This window comes from Biomphalaria glabrata, chromosome 9 (assembly GCF_947242115.1).
Source record: "Biomphalaria glabrata chromosome 9, xgBioGlab47.1, whole genome shotgun sequence".
In the NCBI taxonomy this organism is placed as follows: Eukaryota; Metazoa; Mollusca; class Gastropoda; family Planorbidae; genus Biomphalaria; species Biomphalaria glabrata.
This window is the reverse complement of record NC_074719.1, coordinates 29,851,334-29,871,080: the sequence shown is the minus strand read 5'-3', so window position 1 is coordinate 29,871,080 and position 19,747 is coordinate 29,851,334. Positions and strand designations below refer to the sequence as shown.

The 19,747-nt window shown below is 33.9% G+C and overlaps 1 protein-coding gene across 5 annotated transcripts in view; it reads right to left on the bottom strand.

Moving 5' to 3' along the window:
* Positions 1 to 261: 261 nt before the first annotated feature.
* Positions 262 to 19,747, bottom strand: part of LOC106066980 (GTPase-activating protein and VPS9 domain-containing protein 1-like) — a 46,363-nt gene continuing 26,877 nt past the window's right edge. For all 5 annotated transcript variants that reach the window (XM_056040476.1, XM_056040481.1, XM_056040477.1 and 2 more), the window contains 16 exons: positions 18,791 to 18,982; positions 18,189 to 18,296; positions 16,718 to 16,860; positions 16,307 to 16,466; positions 13,760 to 15,066; positions 12,600 to 12,675; positions 12,026 to 12,061; positions 11,316 to 11,381; positions 10,872 to 11,164; positions 10,630 to 10,790; positions 10,414 to 10,548; positions 10,080 to 10,203; positions 5,854 to 5,920; positions 5,529 to 5,643; positions 1,124 to 1,262; positions 262 to 1,003 (listed from right to left, as the gene is read on the bottom strand). In XM_056040476.1, coding sequence (XP_055896451.1) covers positions 731 to 1,003; positions 1,124 to 1,262; positions 5,529 to 5,643; positions 5,854 to 5,920; positions 10,080 to 10,203; positions 10,414 to 10,548; positions 10,630 to 10,790; positions 10,872 to 11,164; positions 11,316 to 11,381; positions 12,026 to 12,061; positions 12,600 to 12,675; positions 13,760 to 15,066; positions 16,307 to 16,466; positions 16,718 to 16,860; positions 18,189 to 18,296; positions 18,791 to 18,982 — 3,395 coding nt within the window. In that variant the 3' untranslated portion in view covers positions 262 to 730. The remainder of the gene's footprint in view (positions 1,004 to 1,123; positions 1,263 to 5,528; positions 5,644 to 5,853; positions 5,921 to 10,079; positions 10,204 to 10,413; positions 10,549 to 10,629; positions 10,791 to 10,871; positions 11,165 to 11,315; positions 11,382 to 12,025; positions 12,062 to 12,599; positions 12,676 to 13,759; positions 15,067 to 16,306; positions 16,467 to 16,717; positions 16,861 to 18,188; positions 18,297 to 18,790; positions 18,983 to 19,747) is intronic.

Genomic DNA, 19,747 nt, shown 5'->3' with positions numbered 1-19,747 from the left:
GGATACAAGAGTTCAGCTTTACTCTTGCCGAGGACTAATTTGAAAGGGACATCACCGGAGCTTTTTGAAAAGCATCTCTGATGTTAGCTTCCACTCACACCAAGAACCAAAGTATGGCTTACATAAAAAACAACAACTCAAATCTGCCTCTTATTTGGCTCAATAGATTTAGCAGTTGTTTTTTTTTAACCATGTAAAATACTTAATATTTGGAATAAAAACGAAACCTTTCTATACAGGAAATAAAGAAAAAAGAATATATGAAGTTAGTTCTACTTTAATACTATCCAGTGATATTGTCTTCAAATTGTGATGAAAACAAAAGTATGCAAAGAAATATCACATGTGAAGGAAAAAAAACAACAACAACAAGTGAACATTAAGTCTATTTAACAAAGTGACTTGACAGTAAATAATGGAAACAAAATATGAAAGTCCTTTTTTGTTTTCTCTAATGGACCTATGCAAATAAATATCATGGTCTTTATAAATATAATTTCATTCAATGAATAATTATGACTAAATAGGGAGAGAATAAACATTTATTAAAAGTTTCAAGTTCCAATAGAATCACAGCTCAGTAAAAGTACATAACTACAGTAGTAAATCATCAACTAGTAATTCTTCAGTCTTAGTCTATGTGCCAGAAAAAATAGATATAAGTAGGCCTACAGCACATGTACAAAGACTTCCACACCTAACTAGTCTAGAACAATCTGAATGTATGGAATTAAGTGGAATACTCCATTGTTTTGATAAACTCTACAGCTGATGTCAATTGAAGCCACCAGTACTGTTCTTCCCCTTGTAACCTGTTCTCATAGAAACTATTGACATATTGAATGGTGGACAGGAGACCAAAAGGATTAGCTTTAATAAGAACAAAGATTAAAACAGGCATAAAATCATCTGCTGCAGGGACTGATTTCTCATTGGCCATACTTAGCAGGTTCATGATAGTTTGAGAACAACGTAGAACACACTGAATCTTGTCTTTAGGTGTCTGTGGATATAATTTAAGACACTTCAATAATACAGTGTTGAAATAGGAAGTTTGATGAAACAATATAGGTCACCTAAATGTCATATCAAGAACAGAAAACAATCACCACACTTTACATACTCTGTAAGCATTGATCATGTAAATTTCTTTTTGTGCTGCTGGCCAAGGACACTCCAAATGATACATTCGAGGTATTCTCAAATCTTTGTGTGATGGACTAATGATCTTACTCAGTTTACGTAAATGTTCTTGTAGAAGCCTGAGAAAAATGATCAAATTTAAACTTCCATTTTCTTTGCTCAAATCAATATTAATTTATGAATCAACATTTTAGTGAATTAAAATTATTTGGTAGTATGTTTATGATAAAAGTGAAATGATATCACATCTTTGAATCTCTGATGTATTAGATGCAAGCTTCACCTGTAAGAAGACCTGGCTGACACGTTTCACACCAGGGCCCACCAATAAGTAAACTCATTAGATACATGCTGGGGAAATTGTGCTATTCCATATGGACTTTGTGATGTTATCATCAAAGACATATAAATAGGTGACAAGTCTGCTCCAAGTACCAAAGAAATACTCAGCTTTCAGTGGCAGGACAAATCCTCTTTGACCAGCTAGTTTTAGAGCTAACTAGACACATCAGAAATGATTTGGTCTAAGCCTTTCACTGTTCCTTCTCAAAAAATGTCACAAAGCTTCTAATTTCTCTATATATCAGTGTTTCTCAAATTTTTCCCAGTGCACTCTAAAAATGAAAAAAGTTTCAATCACGCCCCCTCAACTCACCATTGCACAAAGGGGTATGGTAGACTTTTCCGAAAGTATTAAAAAAAAACAACTTCAAAGATATATAACACTTCCACTTTTCTTTTCATATAAATTTACAATATTTTTAGAATTGAAATTTAGGTTATGAATTCTCATTAAAGCAAGTCCACTTATTTTTGGAAATAGTATTTTCTAGGTAATTATAAGTTTTTGTAGATTAGAAAAGTTTCTTTCTGGAGGTTATTTTTGAAATACAGCAGATGTTTTGGAGGAGCATTTTCTGCACCTAATGATTTCATGGATCCTGAGCCTCAGAAATTAATTTTCCTGGAGTCTATGAGGCACTTTTTTTTCTCAATGTAAGCAGAGCACATTTCAAAGTGAGTACTTTTTTCTCTCAATGTAAGAAGAGCACATTTAAAAATGAGGCACTTTTTTCTCAATGTAAGAAGAGCACATTTAAAAATGAGGCACTTTTTTTCTCAATGTAAGAAGAGCGCATTTAAAAATGAGGCACTTTTTTCTCAATGTAAGAAGAGCACATTTAAAAATGAGGCACTTTTTTCTCAATGTAAGAAGAGCACATTTAAAAATGAGGCACTTTTTTCTCAATGTAAGAAGAGCGCATTTACAAAACTTCAAGTAATATTTAAAACTGAGAAATGCATTCTCCTGGCATCTAAAGCACACTAGTCCCCCTAACAAAACAATGCAGGTAAAATAAGTCAAATTAAAAAGGAGGTAGTTTGTCCAATTTTATTCTAGAAGGGACATTCTAGCTACATAGAGCTTATGTATGTCTGAAAGGGCGTGATTGTAGAAAAGATCAACTTCATATTTATTAAGTAAGAAGTTTTGTTGCTGACCTTTTTTTTTTTTGACCTGCAAATGTCTTCAATATAATGATGTAGGACAATCAGGTGAAATTCAAACGTCTGGTATAGTAAGGGGAAAAAAAAGAGCAGAGACGTTTTGAAATCTCTTTAAAGAGCCTGAGTCAATGCTGTTTTAAGTTTTAAACATTGTGATTTTACTTGGTCACCAGATGTCTGGCAAAAGGAGGCCATGTCCTCCATTCTGGGGTCCTGTTCTATTTAGGCCTTAAGTATAAAAATGCCAAGCTTTTTCACAACTATTGGATATTATCCATCAACCAATGGGCACCAGGAAACACAGGCAGAGCCATGTACAAAGAAATGACTATGCCTAACAAACTGGACAGTATTAACTTCCTCCCCAGCAAAGAACAATCTACAATTTTCCAACTAAGAACAGGACACACACCTCTGTTAAATTACCATCTGAAAAAATAAATTCCACACAACTCCCCCTTTGTAGACGCTGCGCCCACCTTTATGAAACATTAAACCATATCATCTTTGAGTCCCCCTTCCTAATCCACCTTAGGGCAGACCCTACTACCACTACAGTCCATCATAACCAGCACCCTGTACAGCAGTGCTGAACAACTGCAGAAAGCAGCACACTATTTTTCCTTGGCACAGTCTGCAAAAGAGCTCACAGCTCAGCAGCAATAAAGAAGAAGAATCCATCCATTGGTTTTATTACTTCCTATCTTCTGTCTGGATTCCATAAACTCACTAGAGACAGCAAGGTGACAATAGTTTTGGCAGCCTCCTTATTAAACAGGTGTTCGATTTTCAAGAATGTTCAAAAGAAAGCAGTTACTCAAAATACACCAAGATCTACTTGTGTTTATTTTGCATTCCAAGGCATAATAATAAAGTTCAAAAGGCATTTTGTTAATCAGTGTGCAGTTAGCAAAAAAGGTAAATACATCCTCCAGTGAGAGACATTTTTTCACAATGCACAATCTGAAAAAGAAAGTTGTGCATCGAGTTCTACAAGTATTTTTGTGCTAATAATGTACAAATGGGAAAAGATGCTGTGTCTAAACATTGCGATACTAAATATATTCAAGCATTTGATTTGCTGAAATGTTTCATTAAAAACTGTATAATCCTAGATCTTGTTTTTATAGTGTACTTTGTGGTTTTTGTGTGTTTGTCCTCCTTTGTAAGACTTGTCCATCTTTTTGTCCTGCTCTGGTTTTTCTTGTGTCTGATAACCCTAACTTGTTAATATCAAGCATGTATGCACTAAAACTACAATATATTTTAGCAGCCATGCTGGAATGTCCCACAGTTTTAGAAATGAGAGAATAGTGAAAAGATTATTATTACTTGCTACAACATTTTTTGGCAATATTATTTGCTGAGTAGAAAAAAGTCTAGAACTATTCCACTAACATGGCTGTACTCTGTACAAGATGTCAAACTACTCTACAAAGGCAATACATAATATTCAACAGCTGTGCTATGAGGGGCATCCCTGCTATGTAGGGTTGACTGCATGCCTAAGGACTTCAAGAAGGAAAGTAAAACAGATTTACCCCCCTTCCTATCAGTACCAAGAAAGACATTAGCTTACCCTTAATGGTATAGAGAGCACCTGTCAGAAGCACTACAGAAAGAGACTAATGGATCAACAGCAGGTGTACATACATTTAACACCCCAAGAATTTGATCCACAAAGACTGATGAGATTGTGAAAAGAAAGCTTATACATGTCCCATCAGATGTGACAAAATATGAGGTTTAAAGTTGGCTAGTATACAAATCCTTGGCAACTACAATGATTAGACTTGTAAATGATTCTGCAGACATTTTTAAAAATGTTTTAAAATATATTTTATTTATGATTAGTAATGATGACCTTTGTATTTACAGTTGTTTTTTGTACATGTTCCTTCAGATTCTAGCCCAAACCTGTCACAGAACAGTGGTGGCAGACAGGGTTCAAGCCCAGACCATTGAGAAGAGCAAATAGCACTTGACCTGGTAACCAGTTGATGAAACAATGTTTCTCTATATACAAATGTTATAGCTCATATGGCTCTATAGAGATATAGTTATAGATCTTTTATACCTAGATATAGAACTGTTATTGTCTGTTTTGTCTTATCTATGAATATCTATATCCATAGTTTTAAGGAAACAATTAAAATGAAGACCTAAAGAACTCTAATAACTTTGTCTTCACTTATTTTTTGCTTTAAAACCAAATACAAACTTCATTTTAACAAGAAAAACATAAAAATACTTAAAAAAAAAAAAGCTTATATTAAGTGTAATTGTATTAATTAGTTTGGATCTATCATGTAATAAGATTTGTAATAGATCCAGACTAACATACTATTTTACCAATTGTTTTTGGTAAGCACAATTTCATGCTTTGAGTTTTCTCAATGCGCTATGGACCAGTTAGGAAAGGGTGTGTGTGTGTGTGGGGGGGGGGGTGGAGAAGGTGGTATCGGCATGAATGTTACCATGATTGCTTTTTAAAAGCATAAAATAAAAGTTGTACAACTTTAATTCGAAATCAGGACTTAAGCCTTTCTAGGGGAGTAATTCAACTTATACTACCACATCTGTCAAGTACAATTGCTTTCCCTTGTTCAATTTCAAACAAAATAATTAATTACCAATAGTTAATTAACTAAATTTTAAAAATTCATTTTTGATTTGCCAGGTACTAGAAATAATTGTGCTATACTTCAACTAGATCCTCGATTGGGTGTAGGAAAAATAACATGCACAAACTTTTGACCAGACAGACAGTCATAAAAAGTTGATATAAGCTTCATAACTACAGAGGATTTCATATAAACTCTGCTAAGTCATTGGTTTTCCTGGCCACCTGCTCGAATGGCACTAGTATTACTTACTGATCTCTCATTATATCCCCATCACCATTAGGATACATAGCATGTGTATAGATACGGCTCATGAGTAGTCTCTCTATAGCAAGTTGTCCATCCTCCAACTGACTATCTGTAGCAGCTAGTATGCAAGAAGAATTGACACTTAAATACTTTAATCCTCATAATATAAAAACTCTTTTTAATCATACAAAACAAAATAATGAGTCAAACATTTTAAAATTCAACATCAAGATGAAGTAATCAGATACCTCAAAATATGTTAATAATAAAGAGAACATGATGTTTATAGGACAATAAAAATATCATTTCAATATAATTATTAACTCACATTTCCAAAGTGGATCTACAGCCATTTCTTGATATAGTATCTGTACAAACTGCTCCACTAAGTCAATCTAGAGGTCATGTACATTATAATAAAAGTCTCTTAAGGGAAAAAATATATATTCTCTCTAAAATTTATCTAAATTATATAATTCCACTAAACATTACTTTCAAACACATAAGAGTTATTTTGTGTAATTTAAAATTGTATAAGTTTTCAATTGAGTAAGATAGTACATTATTTAAAGCAGCAAAGTAACATAGCACATAGCATGCTTACGTAGTTATCAGAAACACATTCTATACCATAAACTTTATAATATGAATGATGCATAAAATGTTACATACAGGTTATTTTTTATTTCGAAGTCGATTAATATTGAAAAAATGAAACATTTGAAGTCACAAACGAAATGTTTAGACAGAAATGTATGAATATACTTATATTTTTTTTAAAATGAAGATTAATGGAGCATAATGACTAAATTTACAAACATTCCAATACAGTTCATAAATGTTTCAATTGAGTTTGACCCTAATTAGAATTTATTGTAACTAATAAACAAACTGATGTCAATTATAAATCTAATTATTCAAGTATTCCTTTCTCAGCAAATGACAAACTAGTCTCAGTTTAAATAATAAAGCTTGTCTTCGAGTCCGAAGATTAATGAGGAATGTAGTATTTCTGTGGCTACGCAGCATCATCTGTGACCTACATATTTTGCCACATTCATACAGACATAAATATGTCCACCTGAGGTCGATGTAGATTTTCTTTTCGCCGTCTACGACAGTCCTTGGCAGTAGATTTTCTTTTGGTCTAAAATTTGTATTCCCCAGCCTTTGTAAGTGATCGCCAGCTGTCTTGTTCTCGCTGGTCTTTAAAGCTTTAGCATGGAGCTCCTGTTATACCGACCACCTTTCAGCTCACCAAAAAAGACTCATGTGTTTGTTACCAATACAAGATAAGTGCTCTGCCCAGCGTTACAATCAGACCATAAGAAATTCCTCTATACTGTCCCAGTTTAGATAGCTTAATATAAGCAAGGTAATATTTTACCCTACAACGTAGAGATTTTTCATCACTTGATGTTTCGTACTAAAGCCATAATGAATATACTAACTGCAATATTAAATGTCAGAACCTAATCATTTGAGAAGTTACACTGCAAAGACTTTCTTCCAAGCCAAGAATAGGCCAATAGTTTTATAGTTTTATGCCAGTGATGCCCAAACTACGGCCCGCGGGCCAGAGATGTGCTTCTATCCGGCCCGCCAAAACATTGCGAAAAAATGTACAAAATAAATTTAAAAAATTAGAATGTTGCAAAAATATTCTCTTTAAGTTAGGATTCTCACTCATTCTTTGATGAATTCCATCTTTATGTTTGGTATTCTAATATTCATAGTAAATATTTTTTTTATTGTAAAAACACAAGAGTTGTTTTTTCAATGACGATAAAACTTGACAGCTATTTTTAATTCTTGGAAAATTCCGCTACTGTCTTGAGCTAGCCGTGTAGTTAACACCTTGTGTGTGCAACACAGAGCATCTTTAGAGCATCATTTTGGGTCGTTTTATTTTTATATCAAAGCGATTGGTACCGTAGTGTTTAACGTTTGTGATTTAATGAAATGAGAGAGCCTAAGAAATGAAAAGTGAACTCTGAATGTAGAAACTTTTAGGAAAAGTGGACAGCTCTTTACTTTTTTGTGAAATATGATAGTAAGCCAACATGTTTGATTTGTAAAGAAAGTGTGGCTGTTTTTAAAGAACATAACATTCAAAGACGTTATGAAACCAAACACATAAACACATATAGTGGCATACTTGGTTTGAGCCGTGAAGACAAGATTGCCAAGTTACGACTAGAGATTGGGGAATGGACGAGAATATTTAACTAAAAGAGAGTTGAAAATAAGTCGTCGATAAGTTCCAGCTACAGAGTTACTCACATCTTAAGTAGAGCAATGAAGCCTTCTTCCGATGGCGAATGTTTAAAAAAGTGCTTGTTAGCAGGGTTGGAAGAAATGTGTCCTGAAAATAAGATTGCAGTAGAAGTTGTCATCCTGTCTCGCATGACAATTACAAGGCGAGTGGAAGTTTTGGGTGAAAATCTGCATTCACAATTAAAAGACAGAGCAGCAGAATTGGAAATGTTTTCTATTGCTGCTGACGAGTCCATTGACATCAACTGATACCGCGCAACTCTTGGTATTTATTCGGGGTACAAACAGCAATTGTACCTGACCCTAACCCTATACCAGAAGAGTTAGCAGCTATGAGGAGCATGAATGGGACTACAACTGGAGAAGACCTGTTCATAGAAGTGTCAGCCATCATAGAGGACCTTGCTCTTCCTTGGGAAGACAAATTGATTTCGCATGTGTCTGCAGACATATGTGCTTTCCAAACAAAATTGCAACTCTTCATTCAACAGGTGGAAAGTGTGCATCTTGTCCACTTTCCAACCTGTACCACTTACAAAATGATAAGCAACTAAATGTGTCTTTCCCAAAACAAAGAATGATCCAACTTCTGAGGCTCTTGGTGAATAATTTCAATGAAAGATTTGTGGATTTTTAGAATTAAAAAAAATGAAATCCGTCTTTTAGAAAATCCGTTTGCTGCCGATGTGTCAAGTGCTCCGACAGATCTGCAACTGGAACTGATTGAATTTCAAAGCCAGACATTCCTGCTTGACAAATTTCAAGTGATGCAGACCATTGACTTCTACTCAGTGTTACCTGCAGAAACTTTTCCAAATCTTCGAAAACAAGCGCTAAGGATGATCAGAATGTTTTCAAGCACTTATTTGTGTGAACAAACTTTCTCAATGATGAAACGGGAGGAAACTATGTGACGTAATCGCCTCATGAATGAACATCTAGATTCAGTGCTCCGACTTACTGTTTCATCTATGCAGCCTGATATTCAGAAGATGGTTTAGGATAAACTTCATGCATTACATTAATTTAGGTCAGTAGGTCCACAAATAAAACTATTAAAAATAGCTTATTGTATTTTTTTTTTTTTTTGGTGATATGGCCCGCGACACGAATGCCGAAAATTAAAATGGCCCGGAGACCAAATAAGGTTGGGCATCACTGTTTTATGCTAAAGATGCTATGTAAATTGACACGATGTGAGCAGCATTTTTTTCTAGACTGTAGGAGGACTTAAGAGACTTTCTATTCTAATCTAATGACATTTAGAAGTAACAGATGCTAAAAGCAACTCAATTAGTAGTCGTTTCCCAATAGTCATTACAAAAATGTTTCCAAAATGAGTTCGGGTAAATATCTTTCCCAAATCAATTCAACTGAGTGAGGCTTGGTCACCTGGTACTGGATCTAGTTCTATTTAAATATTTGCCAGGAAAGTGTGCTACCAAGGTAGGTGAATCTGTCCACTGCATTTATTTCATGTTCATTTATTTTTGGATCTGAATAGGATTTACATGGATATGACAAGTATAAGACTTTAAAAAAGAAATCTTTTTTATGTTTATAGTTAGGCAGAAGTCTGAATATGCTCTAGAAAAGCTTAAAATGATGCTCTGCAAATCAGTTTCTGTATATGCATTTAGGGAATTAGGCTTTGAGCCGACTCGGGTTGAATAGACCACCATTAAATCTGTAGATTAAATTTATTCTGTCTCTATCACTATCTCTGAATGAACTTGACACTGAACAAAGTGGGAGCTATGACACAACCCTGTAGAACCCCATATGATACTGTGAAAGGCTCTACAAGTTCTAGCATTTTGTTCCTGATATTTTTTCTGGAGCTGTCTTGCTGCAAAGATCATGTCAATGATTTCACACTCCTTTCTGAAGCTGCATTGGCTTTCTGGTAGTAGTCCATGATACATGAGCCCATATAGTAGAATATGTGCAAAGATTTTCTCAGCAATTGAGAGAAGAGATATTCTTCTGCAATTGTCCCAAATTTGGCAGTTTCCTTTGCTCTTGTATTAGATGGACAATTGTGGCATCTCTCAAGTCTAGTGATATAGTCTTTTATTCCCAAATAAGGAAGAATAGCTCATGAAGTTCATGATTTAACTCTGATAAGTGTGTCTACAATTATTAATCCTTATTCAATATTAAGAGTAGGCCTGAAATAAGACCAGGGTAACAGAACAAAAACAGAATAACTATATTTCTTATTTTCATAAAGAAACCATATTGAATTAATTTGTATTTAATAACAGGAGTTAATACCTTTTCATCTGAAAGAGACAACTTCTGAAACTCTGCTATGAACTTCCACATTCTCTTTTCTCTTTTTTCAAGGAAATTTCTGGCACAAATGTTTGTAAGGTGTTTACTGCAGATCTCCTTTTCTCTTAAAAGATAAAAATAAAGCAAAATCCATTTGTCTGTGGTAAATAAACTGCAACCAATTGACATTATCATGTTTCAAATATTTTAATATAAGCTGTTTCAGTGAGTGACAGTGACACTATCTAACATTTCTATTCTAATAAAAAGTCTTACTAACTGATAACTTCTTCAATACATGAAAGAGTAATGGAAGTTTTTTAAATAATTGTACCTGTTAATTCTATTAAGTAGTCTTTGTAGCTGATGTCTGGTGACCAATAAGCCTTGACGACATCGAACCAAATAGGCTATATATTCTCCTCGTTGGCAGTAGTCTTCTTTCATTGACTCTAAAAGTTTTCTGCATCTATAACACACAAAAAAACTTGCATTAAAGATTATGTTGTATTAAGATTTCCTTTTCCTTGAAAATAAAACAATGGCTTACCCTTCAGAGTCAAACATTTTGATACATCTAATGACTTCATAGAGTTGAGCTACCAAATCTTTGTTCTGTAAGTTGATAGCTTCAGCTAGAAGAGTATTGAGAAGGTTTAACAGCTCATTTTCACGTAAAGACAATCCTTCTCTTGGGCTGCTAGATTGAACCTACAAACAAAAAAGTTGAAGTTAAAGGTGTTTAAATCAACTTTGTGCATTAATTCAAAAACAATTATAATTATTTCTGACCTGTCCAACAGTATAGAAAATATCTCCAGTACTTAGAACTAGCCGAAGCTTTCGCTTTGCATCAACAAAACCAGGACATGTTTCAGGGTGGTCCAGGTCTAGTATCTGTGGTATACTATCATCAAGTGCTGCCTGACCTTCAGAGCTACTGCTGGGGATTCTGCCATCTGTAGAGTCCATCTTAGAGGAATTATTGTTGTTGATAGAGCTGCTATTGTTGTTGTTGGTGACATTGACAGATTTGGGGAAGCTCTTTTTGGGAGTGCGATATTTAGCCAAAATATCGTCTGTATCTAAAAATGTCAATCAGAGATGTATCATTATTCTAAGAATTTTAAACTATTAGAATGACATATTTGGTGATATTTACATCAAGTTATAAAAAGTGAACAAAACTGTTGATGAAACTATTTTATCAATTGTCTTCAAAGAAAGTGAGTTTACCTTGTTGGGATGTATTTGTATTGTTTTGTGAGCCTTGTTTGAATGTACTCTCTACTTCTGCACCATCTAGTCACCAACAAATAAAAATAAAGACAGATTTTATTTCATAGTCATATTTGATGAAAAGTACTAGCACTATGAATAGTTCTATTATTAGAGTGGTAGGAATTGTGATACAGAGTTGAAGTATATATGTATAGATTACTAACAGCCCTAATATAAAACCGTAGTAGAATATATATAAAAACTAAAAAACACTAACAAAGTTTGACCATTAGATCTACACAATCTCATAAGCTGAAAGAGTATATGTAGAGAAAGAAACAAAAGAATACTAAAAGAAACAGGTGACACAGAGAGAGACAAAAAAAAGAGAGGTGAAACATATAGACTAAAAGAGATAATTGACACACAAAGAGACTAAAGAGAGAATAGACACACAGAGAGACTAAAGGAGAGAATTAACACACAATAAAAGAGAGACTAAAAGAGAGATGTAAAAAAGAGACTAAATGAGAGAGGTGGAACTTAAGAGAAAAATGACACAGAGACTATAAGAAACAGAACGACTAAAAAAAGGTGACACAGAAAGACTAAAAGAGAGAGATGAAATATAGAGACTATAAGAGAGAGAGGTGAAGCATAGAGACTAAAAGAGAGTGGTGAACCATAAAAGAGAAACAGAGAGACACAGAAAGAATTCATCTTACCAGGATCTTTATCAGACTTTGTGTTTTTTCTTTTAACTGAAAAACAAAACAAAAGTAAGTGTCAAATGTATGTCTAATTATATTATAATGTATTGTCTAATTATATTATAATGTATTGTCTTATTATATTATAATGCATTGTTTAATAATATTGTATTGCCTAACTATAATGCAAGTGAAGTAAAGTTCCCTTTTCAGACCTTACGATCTATAGGTCAGATGATGTACAGGTCATCTGTTTCTAATAATAATGTATTGTCTATTGATAATATATATTGCCTAATGTCTAGATTAAGTTAAATAGGTACATTTGTTTGATTTTATAATTAAAGAAAAAAAATTTAAAATCTTATTTACAGTGCACCATGGAGCAGATATGTATTCACTTGTTTCTATAACCAGTATCTTGGGACCATTACAATTCCATTGCCAAGTTATGTCTGTTACTCATTACAGCGAGAGGGGATTTATGAAGCTTGATAAATATGAAATAAAATGCCCATGGAATGACATCATGTAGGCTTTACCCTTCGGTCATTATGATCCACTAATCTTCATTTTAAAAAAAATTCACCTTTATTAAATTTATCTTTCATTGTGCGAAATAATCCAGTCCCTGATGTGGTTCTCTTCTGTTTCTCTCCATCATCCTATATTCAGAATGAGAACAGAATATGTGGCTCCCTCAACATCAAACAGAAGAATCAAGCAAACATATATTGATTAAAGGTTTTCAAAACCTGTTTGGTTAAAGAACATCAAGTAAAGTAAGCTTCTTCAATTATCTTTGTCATTGCTTGTAACCAGGAATAAACAAAAGAACTTGTCAAATGTAAGTGTCAAAACCTTTTCAATTATTATTTTTATAGAGAATGAAATTAATTTAGTAATTAGATCAAAGTATTTTTATCTTTACAGCCAATCTGGTCATGACCTATTTTCAGTAACACTGCATTAAGTTCTAGTCAACATTTAGTGACATTACTTCTAATTGGATCATGGTCTTGAAAGATAAGTCATTTATTGCCAGTTTGTTTTCTGTTTACATTACAAGAAGTTTCCTTACCTTTTTCTCAAATATTAACTCTTACAGTGTGGCCTTACTCTCAGGGAGTGACTTGCTATAGAATATTTATTTCACTCTCTTTGTAATGTCAAAATCTTTATATCTTTTTTTTTTAATTTTACGAATGTGAGAGTGACTGCTCTTTGTGTTGGTCATAACAACACCTTTTAATAAAATAAAACAATATTGGGTGTTTCCTCGTTTTTTAGTTTTTATCGCAGGACATGAACGAATGTAAATAATACAATTTCTAAGTGCATTTGGTCATCTTTTATGAAATTGGAACTGATAAAATGTGTTTAATTTTGTGATTTTTCAATAATTATGTATTTAATGTTTAATTAAAAGGTTAAATCTATCAGTATATTGATTTTTGTTTAATTTCCTTTGTCCGTACTCAGAATTAACATAATAAAAAAATATTTTCTTGAATAATTTATTTTATCCATTACACATTTGTAGACAATTCCTTTTCCTTTAAATAAAATCAAATATGTGAGATTATATAATAGAATTTTTAAAGGTTGCATTAGTTTTAGTAGCCCAACCCCTTGCAGATTTTTGTTCATCCCTGAAAATTCCATTTATTCTACCAAAATAATTAGCACTGAAAGAGTTAAAGAGCTTTGAGTTATCTATAACTTGATATTTTTATGTATATTACACACCTTTTCTTCCACCTTTAGAGAGGAAGAGGATACTATACTTCCAGTGCTATCTGTTCTTTCATAAAGATGAAACTCTTGCTCCAACTTGGTCTTTTCTTCTCCAATGTTGAAAGTTGTCTTTACAATCCCTGCTGTTGGTCCTTGGGTCAAGCTAACTGCTGTTGATTCTGTTCCTTCATTTGATGTCAGAGAGAATGGATCAAAAGGCTCAATCATGGCAGTAGATAATCTTCTTTCATTTAAATTAGAAATTTGCTGTTCCTCAATGTTAGAAAAATCTCCTTGGTCTTCACAGTCAGAAATAGTCTTAAACATATCTGTAACTTCAATAAGAGGTGTGCTTGGATTAGGATTTTTACTTTCATCTTGGCCATAATAATGTAAACATGTAATAGCTCCATCAGATGAATGCATATTTGCAGAAGAGGAATTGTTCAGTTGAAATAGAGGATTGTCCATTTCTAAAGGAGTATTGATGTCCAATGAGGAATTGGGGGATAAATGAGCAGACTGTAAACCTGAGTCAGGACTAGAAGTAAAACCTCCAACTGAATGTAAACGCTGAAGATTGGAATCTAATGATGCTCTGCCTGGAAGAGGCGTAGGATGATGTTGCTTCAGACTGGAATCCAAAGATGACCGTGCATTCATTAATGCAGCTGAAGATCGAGAAGAACTACCTGACATCTGTCCATTTGTGTTAACCCATATATCAATACCTGAATCATGGGAAGATTTTCTGCCACTTCTATTGGATGCAGCTATACTAGTCCCATGTAATTCTGTGGAGGTAGCTTGAATGGTGGAGGTAAGTTGATCTATGCTACTTTTACTGCCTTTGTTCCAAGGCCATCTATCTTTACTTTTTCTACGCCCACTAGGGGTAATAGGTCCAGCCACAAGGGGATCATATTCATTAAACTGATCATCTGCTGCAGATTTGGACTCACTAACTGCTTTTTTCTCTAGTATCTTGTTCTTGGCACCAGATGAAGGTAAGAGTGCTATTGGTTGACTGAAAGAACTAGTTTCTGATGCAGATAGAACTGTGTTCACTCTGCTTTCTGTATTCTTCAATGTTTGTGATGGAGCACGGTGAATAGTAGGTACTGGTAACTGAAGGCTAGAACCAGATTGAAAATGATGCACTATTGTAGAAATTTTTTTCCCATTTCTTTCAACTTCCTCTACAGTTGCTTTAGATGCTGCATCAGAGAATGCATAAGAAAATGGGTCATTAGCATCAGACACATGCTGTCCACTACCACCTACAGCACCTAGTTGTTCAATTTCTATGTTCTCTTCTCCTAGGGATAAAAAAAAATAAATTATAAATTCACTTAGTTTATTAGGAAGACAAAGACAAAAACTTCATATTATCATTTATTTTTTTGAAAAAATGGAACATAGATTGCATATTACTTGACCATTGTAAAATATACTAAGGTGTTCAATATACCCTATTCTTGTATGTTGGGTTCTGATATAGAATTTTACCCATAATTGTAGAGTTATTGTTGCATGTATCACAAATTCTGATATAAATTATTGTTCAAATAAAATAGCTATGCTTTATATCATGGTTTCTGGTAATGTAATACCTAAGGGTAACTAATAATTGTAGACTCAGGATTGCACCTCAGTGAAAAAAACATCCTATAGTGGAAGCAAAACTGGCCTCTGGGAACCTACATATTCAATGCACTAAACTAGAGTCCCTGGGTGGAGATAAAACAAAGATCTGCAGACCCAGTCCATACTGTTCCACACAGGAACTGTCATCATTGTAGCACAAGATGAAGTGGCAGTATCATAATAGGAATATAATCGAAGTTTAGGTGGTGCACAGCCTTTAGCCAATAGAGCCAGGAGTCTGTGTACATGGTGCAACCCAAACTCAAAAAGGTCTCTGCCATTAAGAAACCTTCAGACAGAACTGATGCTGATGAGCCATTAGTTCATGTCTGTTTTTCGAGAAAACCACCTTGGTAGTCATAGGGTTTTACAGGGATAATCATTAATAAAGGAAATAGAATAACATGGGTTCTGATGTAGGATGCCCACTCAACTTGAAGCACCAAGTACGTTTTTACAAGCTATGGCAGAAATCCGAGCATTCATTCACGAGAAGTGGTTTAAGTCTTTTGAGGAATTTAACAAGGCCTGTGGTATCTGGAAGCGTGTCACCCAGAAAACGACGCTCTGAGGTGGCGGTTAAGGAGGTCAGACCAAGCAATCATTGCGCAGTGTAGGACAGAACACTTTCCTATAGAGGCATTTTTTGCCCAGTTCCGTCCCTACTATGACGCCCAATGCCGTCACTGTAGAGAGAGCATCAAAACAGTATCGCATATTTTGTACCAATATCCCCAGCTCTGGGAGGGTGTGTCCGGACAGTCACTAGTAGCTATGAGGCATTATGCCTTATGGCCCAGTTTCTTGCCAGGGCACTTCAGGAGGATTAGTCCTTTCTGCTCTGTTCCCAACCAGAGTTCATCTCCGGTGTAGGATGGTGTTCAACCTACATCCAAATGTATTATATCTTACCTTCATCTTGCAACAATAGTGATTCTCCTTCATTCTGCTCCCCAACAATTAGATCCTGTTCAAGATCTTTGAGAAGTTCAGAATGCTTTTCATCAGTATCACTGGCCAATACATCAGTACTCCATGCATCACTCGCTGTCTCAGAGATCTCAGATATAGGCTGCAATATTTTTTTTCGGAGTTTATTTGTTATTGCATAATTTACTTCAATACAAAAACATTCTGACTTAAAGAACAAAAGTCAATAAAATGAATAATTTTTCAAAACCTCCCTGTATTGGCAACACTTGGTCTTATTATAAGACAGCCAGAAGAGTAAAAAGAAAGGTAAACAATATTTAGCTTTTTATTACCTAACTACTTACTATTTTTTTTAAAGACCAGCAAGGTAGCAAAAAATGATGCATTTACCTCTGATCCCAGTAACAATGGCCTTGAAATCTCTTCTGCTACTTCCTCTAATCTGTCGACCTGATTCTGTTCAGGAGGTTCAGAGTCACTGGCTAAAACATCAGTACTCCATGTGTCACTAACAGTGGACTTACATTCATCTCCTACAGGAAATTAATAACTTAGATCAAACCTAATTTGGGTCAGTGTCTAATTAAACAAAATACCAATGACTTTTAAAACAAAAATTATTCACCAATGATTTTCTAATAACTTTTATTTTTAAAGTTCAATTAATCCATTTCTGTCAAAAGTTTATTTTTTTTGCATGAATTTCATATATTTTATGTAGAAAAATATGAGCAGCATGAATGGAATATAATTTTTTATTATTACATTCCATTGTTCTGTGTCACACTATAAGATATAGGGGCCTAAATAAAAAATATAACCTGTTACTCAGTGTGAGCATTTCAAGTTCTCCTCACATTTTTCACATCATCAATATGTGCTTTTCTTATCCTATATTGAGCAAACCATGTTTATTATTCCTGCTTGTTTTGCACATGATAATATGAATCAACTTTTGGTTTCCAACCAAGGTCTTCCTATTTTGCAAGGGCCAATAGGATAACTATGGCTCTCCAAATAATTGTATGTAATTTGTTATTGAAACTTGTTTCCTCTTATGATGTGTTTTATGCAGTTGCAATGCATTTTGCAAGGCTACTTGTAACTGATATTATAGGATGTCATTAAAGCTGAAATATTTCCTTTGGAACAAAAAAATTTTTCCTGTATCTTTCATTAGATTCTTTTATGTGAAAGCACAACTAGGAAAACTTGCTTAAGCAGCATGCATGGTAGAAAATTTAGTTTTAAAGCAATGCACCTACATGAATATTGTGCACAACTGTTCTTTGTTCCCAGAACATACACCTTCTAGGAACTAACACACACTCGCACTTAAAAATATAAGAATTCCAAGAAAACATTTCAATTTAGAAATAGTAATTTCAGATTTAGACCCTTACTTACAGCATATAAAGTGGAGTATTTGACAATAAGCTCAACAATGTCGTCAATAACAAAAATTGTTAATATGACCATTTGATGGGGGAAGTTTCTGTGCTATTAAGTTTAGAGTACTTTTTGCATCTTAATTAAGAATAATTCATGTTCATGTTCAAATCTTAAATAATTGATTTTGGGACATAATGAAATTTCTAAGCATGACAATATTGATAAATTGGGGTACAAACAAGCAACAAGATTAATGACTTTTTAATATCCTGCATGAGCTAATGAATGATATTTCATTAATTTATCTTTCCAAACTGGCAGCATTTTTTCTGAATATGGTATGATAACAATTATTAGTGCAAGGTAACCAGATTCTACATGAATAATATCACAGCTATAAATTCTGCTATTTGAAAGCCAATGTTTGAAGTGAATAAAAAAAAAAGGTAAAAAGAAAAGGCCACATTACTTTCCATTGCCAATTCTGCTTTGATTTCAAATTTGCCAAAGCGTTCAGTGACATCAACTCTGTTTTCTTTTCTAACTGTCTCAGGGACAGGCACTGGAAGTGGTGGTGCTAAGACAAAACAATAGATTAATTGACAAGAAGCAAATATAAACAACTGACATATGCATATGCATAACATAAACAACTGACACAGACATATGCATATCATAAACAACTGACACAGACATACACATATCATGAATAACTGACACAGACATATGCATATCATAAACAACTGACACAGACCTATGCATATCATAAACAACTGACACAGACATATGCATATCATAAACAACTGACACAGACATACGCATATCATAAAAAACTGTACAGTATATACAAAACATCAGAACATTAACACACATAAACAACTACATTTTTTTCTAATGCAAAATTTAACATCTGTCACAGACAAAAACCATGCACCACATCTGACTCATGACAGTTTAATTTAATAAATGCACACAAAATGTTTAACCAGCACACACACAAAAAAGTCACATGAAAAGTTGTTTACTAAAAAGCATTAAAAGTAAGCAAACATTTGATTTCCAAAGATTCACCTGCAGGATTTTCCTCCACACTACCAGCCTGTGATAATGGTGTGTCTCTTCCACTAATAGATGGAGATCCTCTACCACTCACATTAGCAGACATCATATCAGACAAATTGTCTGCCTCTTGTTCATTTTCATCCTCAACAGAATGACTAGAAGCTGCCTCAGAAATAACTTCTTGATAATCACTAGTGTTACCTGAGATGTGACATCAAAGATAGAGCTTAACAAAATAGGAAAAAAGGCTAACCATTAGATCATATGACTCTGTTACATAAAACTTCACAAAGTAAGGTAAATGAATGCAATTTTATAAGAAGTTTGTGATGCAATGCACTAGTGTCACCTAGAGGATGCATCCCTTTGGCTTTCAATGATGCAGCACATTTGGGGGAGGGGGGAGTAACATTTGAGTACAATTTTTCTAAAAAGGGCCACAATCATAAAAAAAACTTGTTACTGTTTGAGGGACCACACAAATATAATTATTTAATTTCTATAACATTGCCAACAAACATAATGTAAGGCCCTTTATGAAAATAAGAGGCAAAAAATTATGCTAAAATTTTGCTAAAAAAGTAAAACTAATCTAAACAAGTTTTGAAAGGGTAGGTCTGAATGTTCATCTTGTAAAAAGCAGTTTGGTAGTTTTGTCAGTCTAGAGCTCGGAGAAAGGGTACTAGATGATCTATCAATAAAACAAAGACAACATAATAAGTAGATTAGAACTCGATGAACCAATAATTAAAAAAAACAACACAAAAATTGTCAATAAAAAAAAAAGTCAATTACAATTTTACAATGGAAAGTTCTGCCAGGGCAGTGTGATTAAAGAACAAAACAATCTAAGAGATTCAAAATATGCTTTACAAAAGGATGCAAGTTAAAAGAAAATGCTGAAAAATGTGAATAAAATGTGTGAGGAATGGAAAGAGAATAAAATAAGTCTTTTGTGCTTTTCTC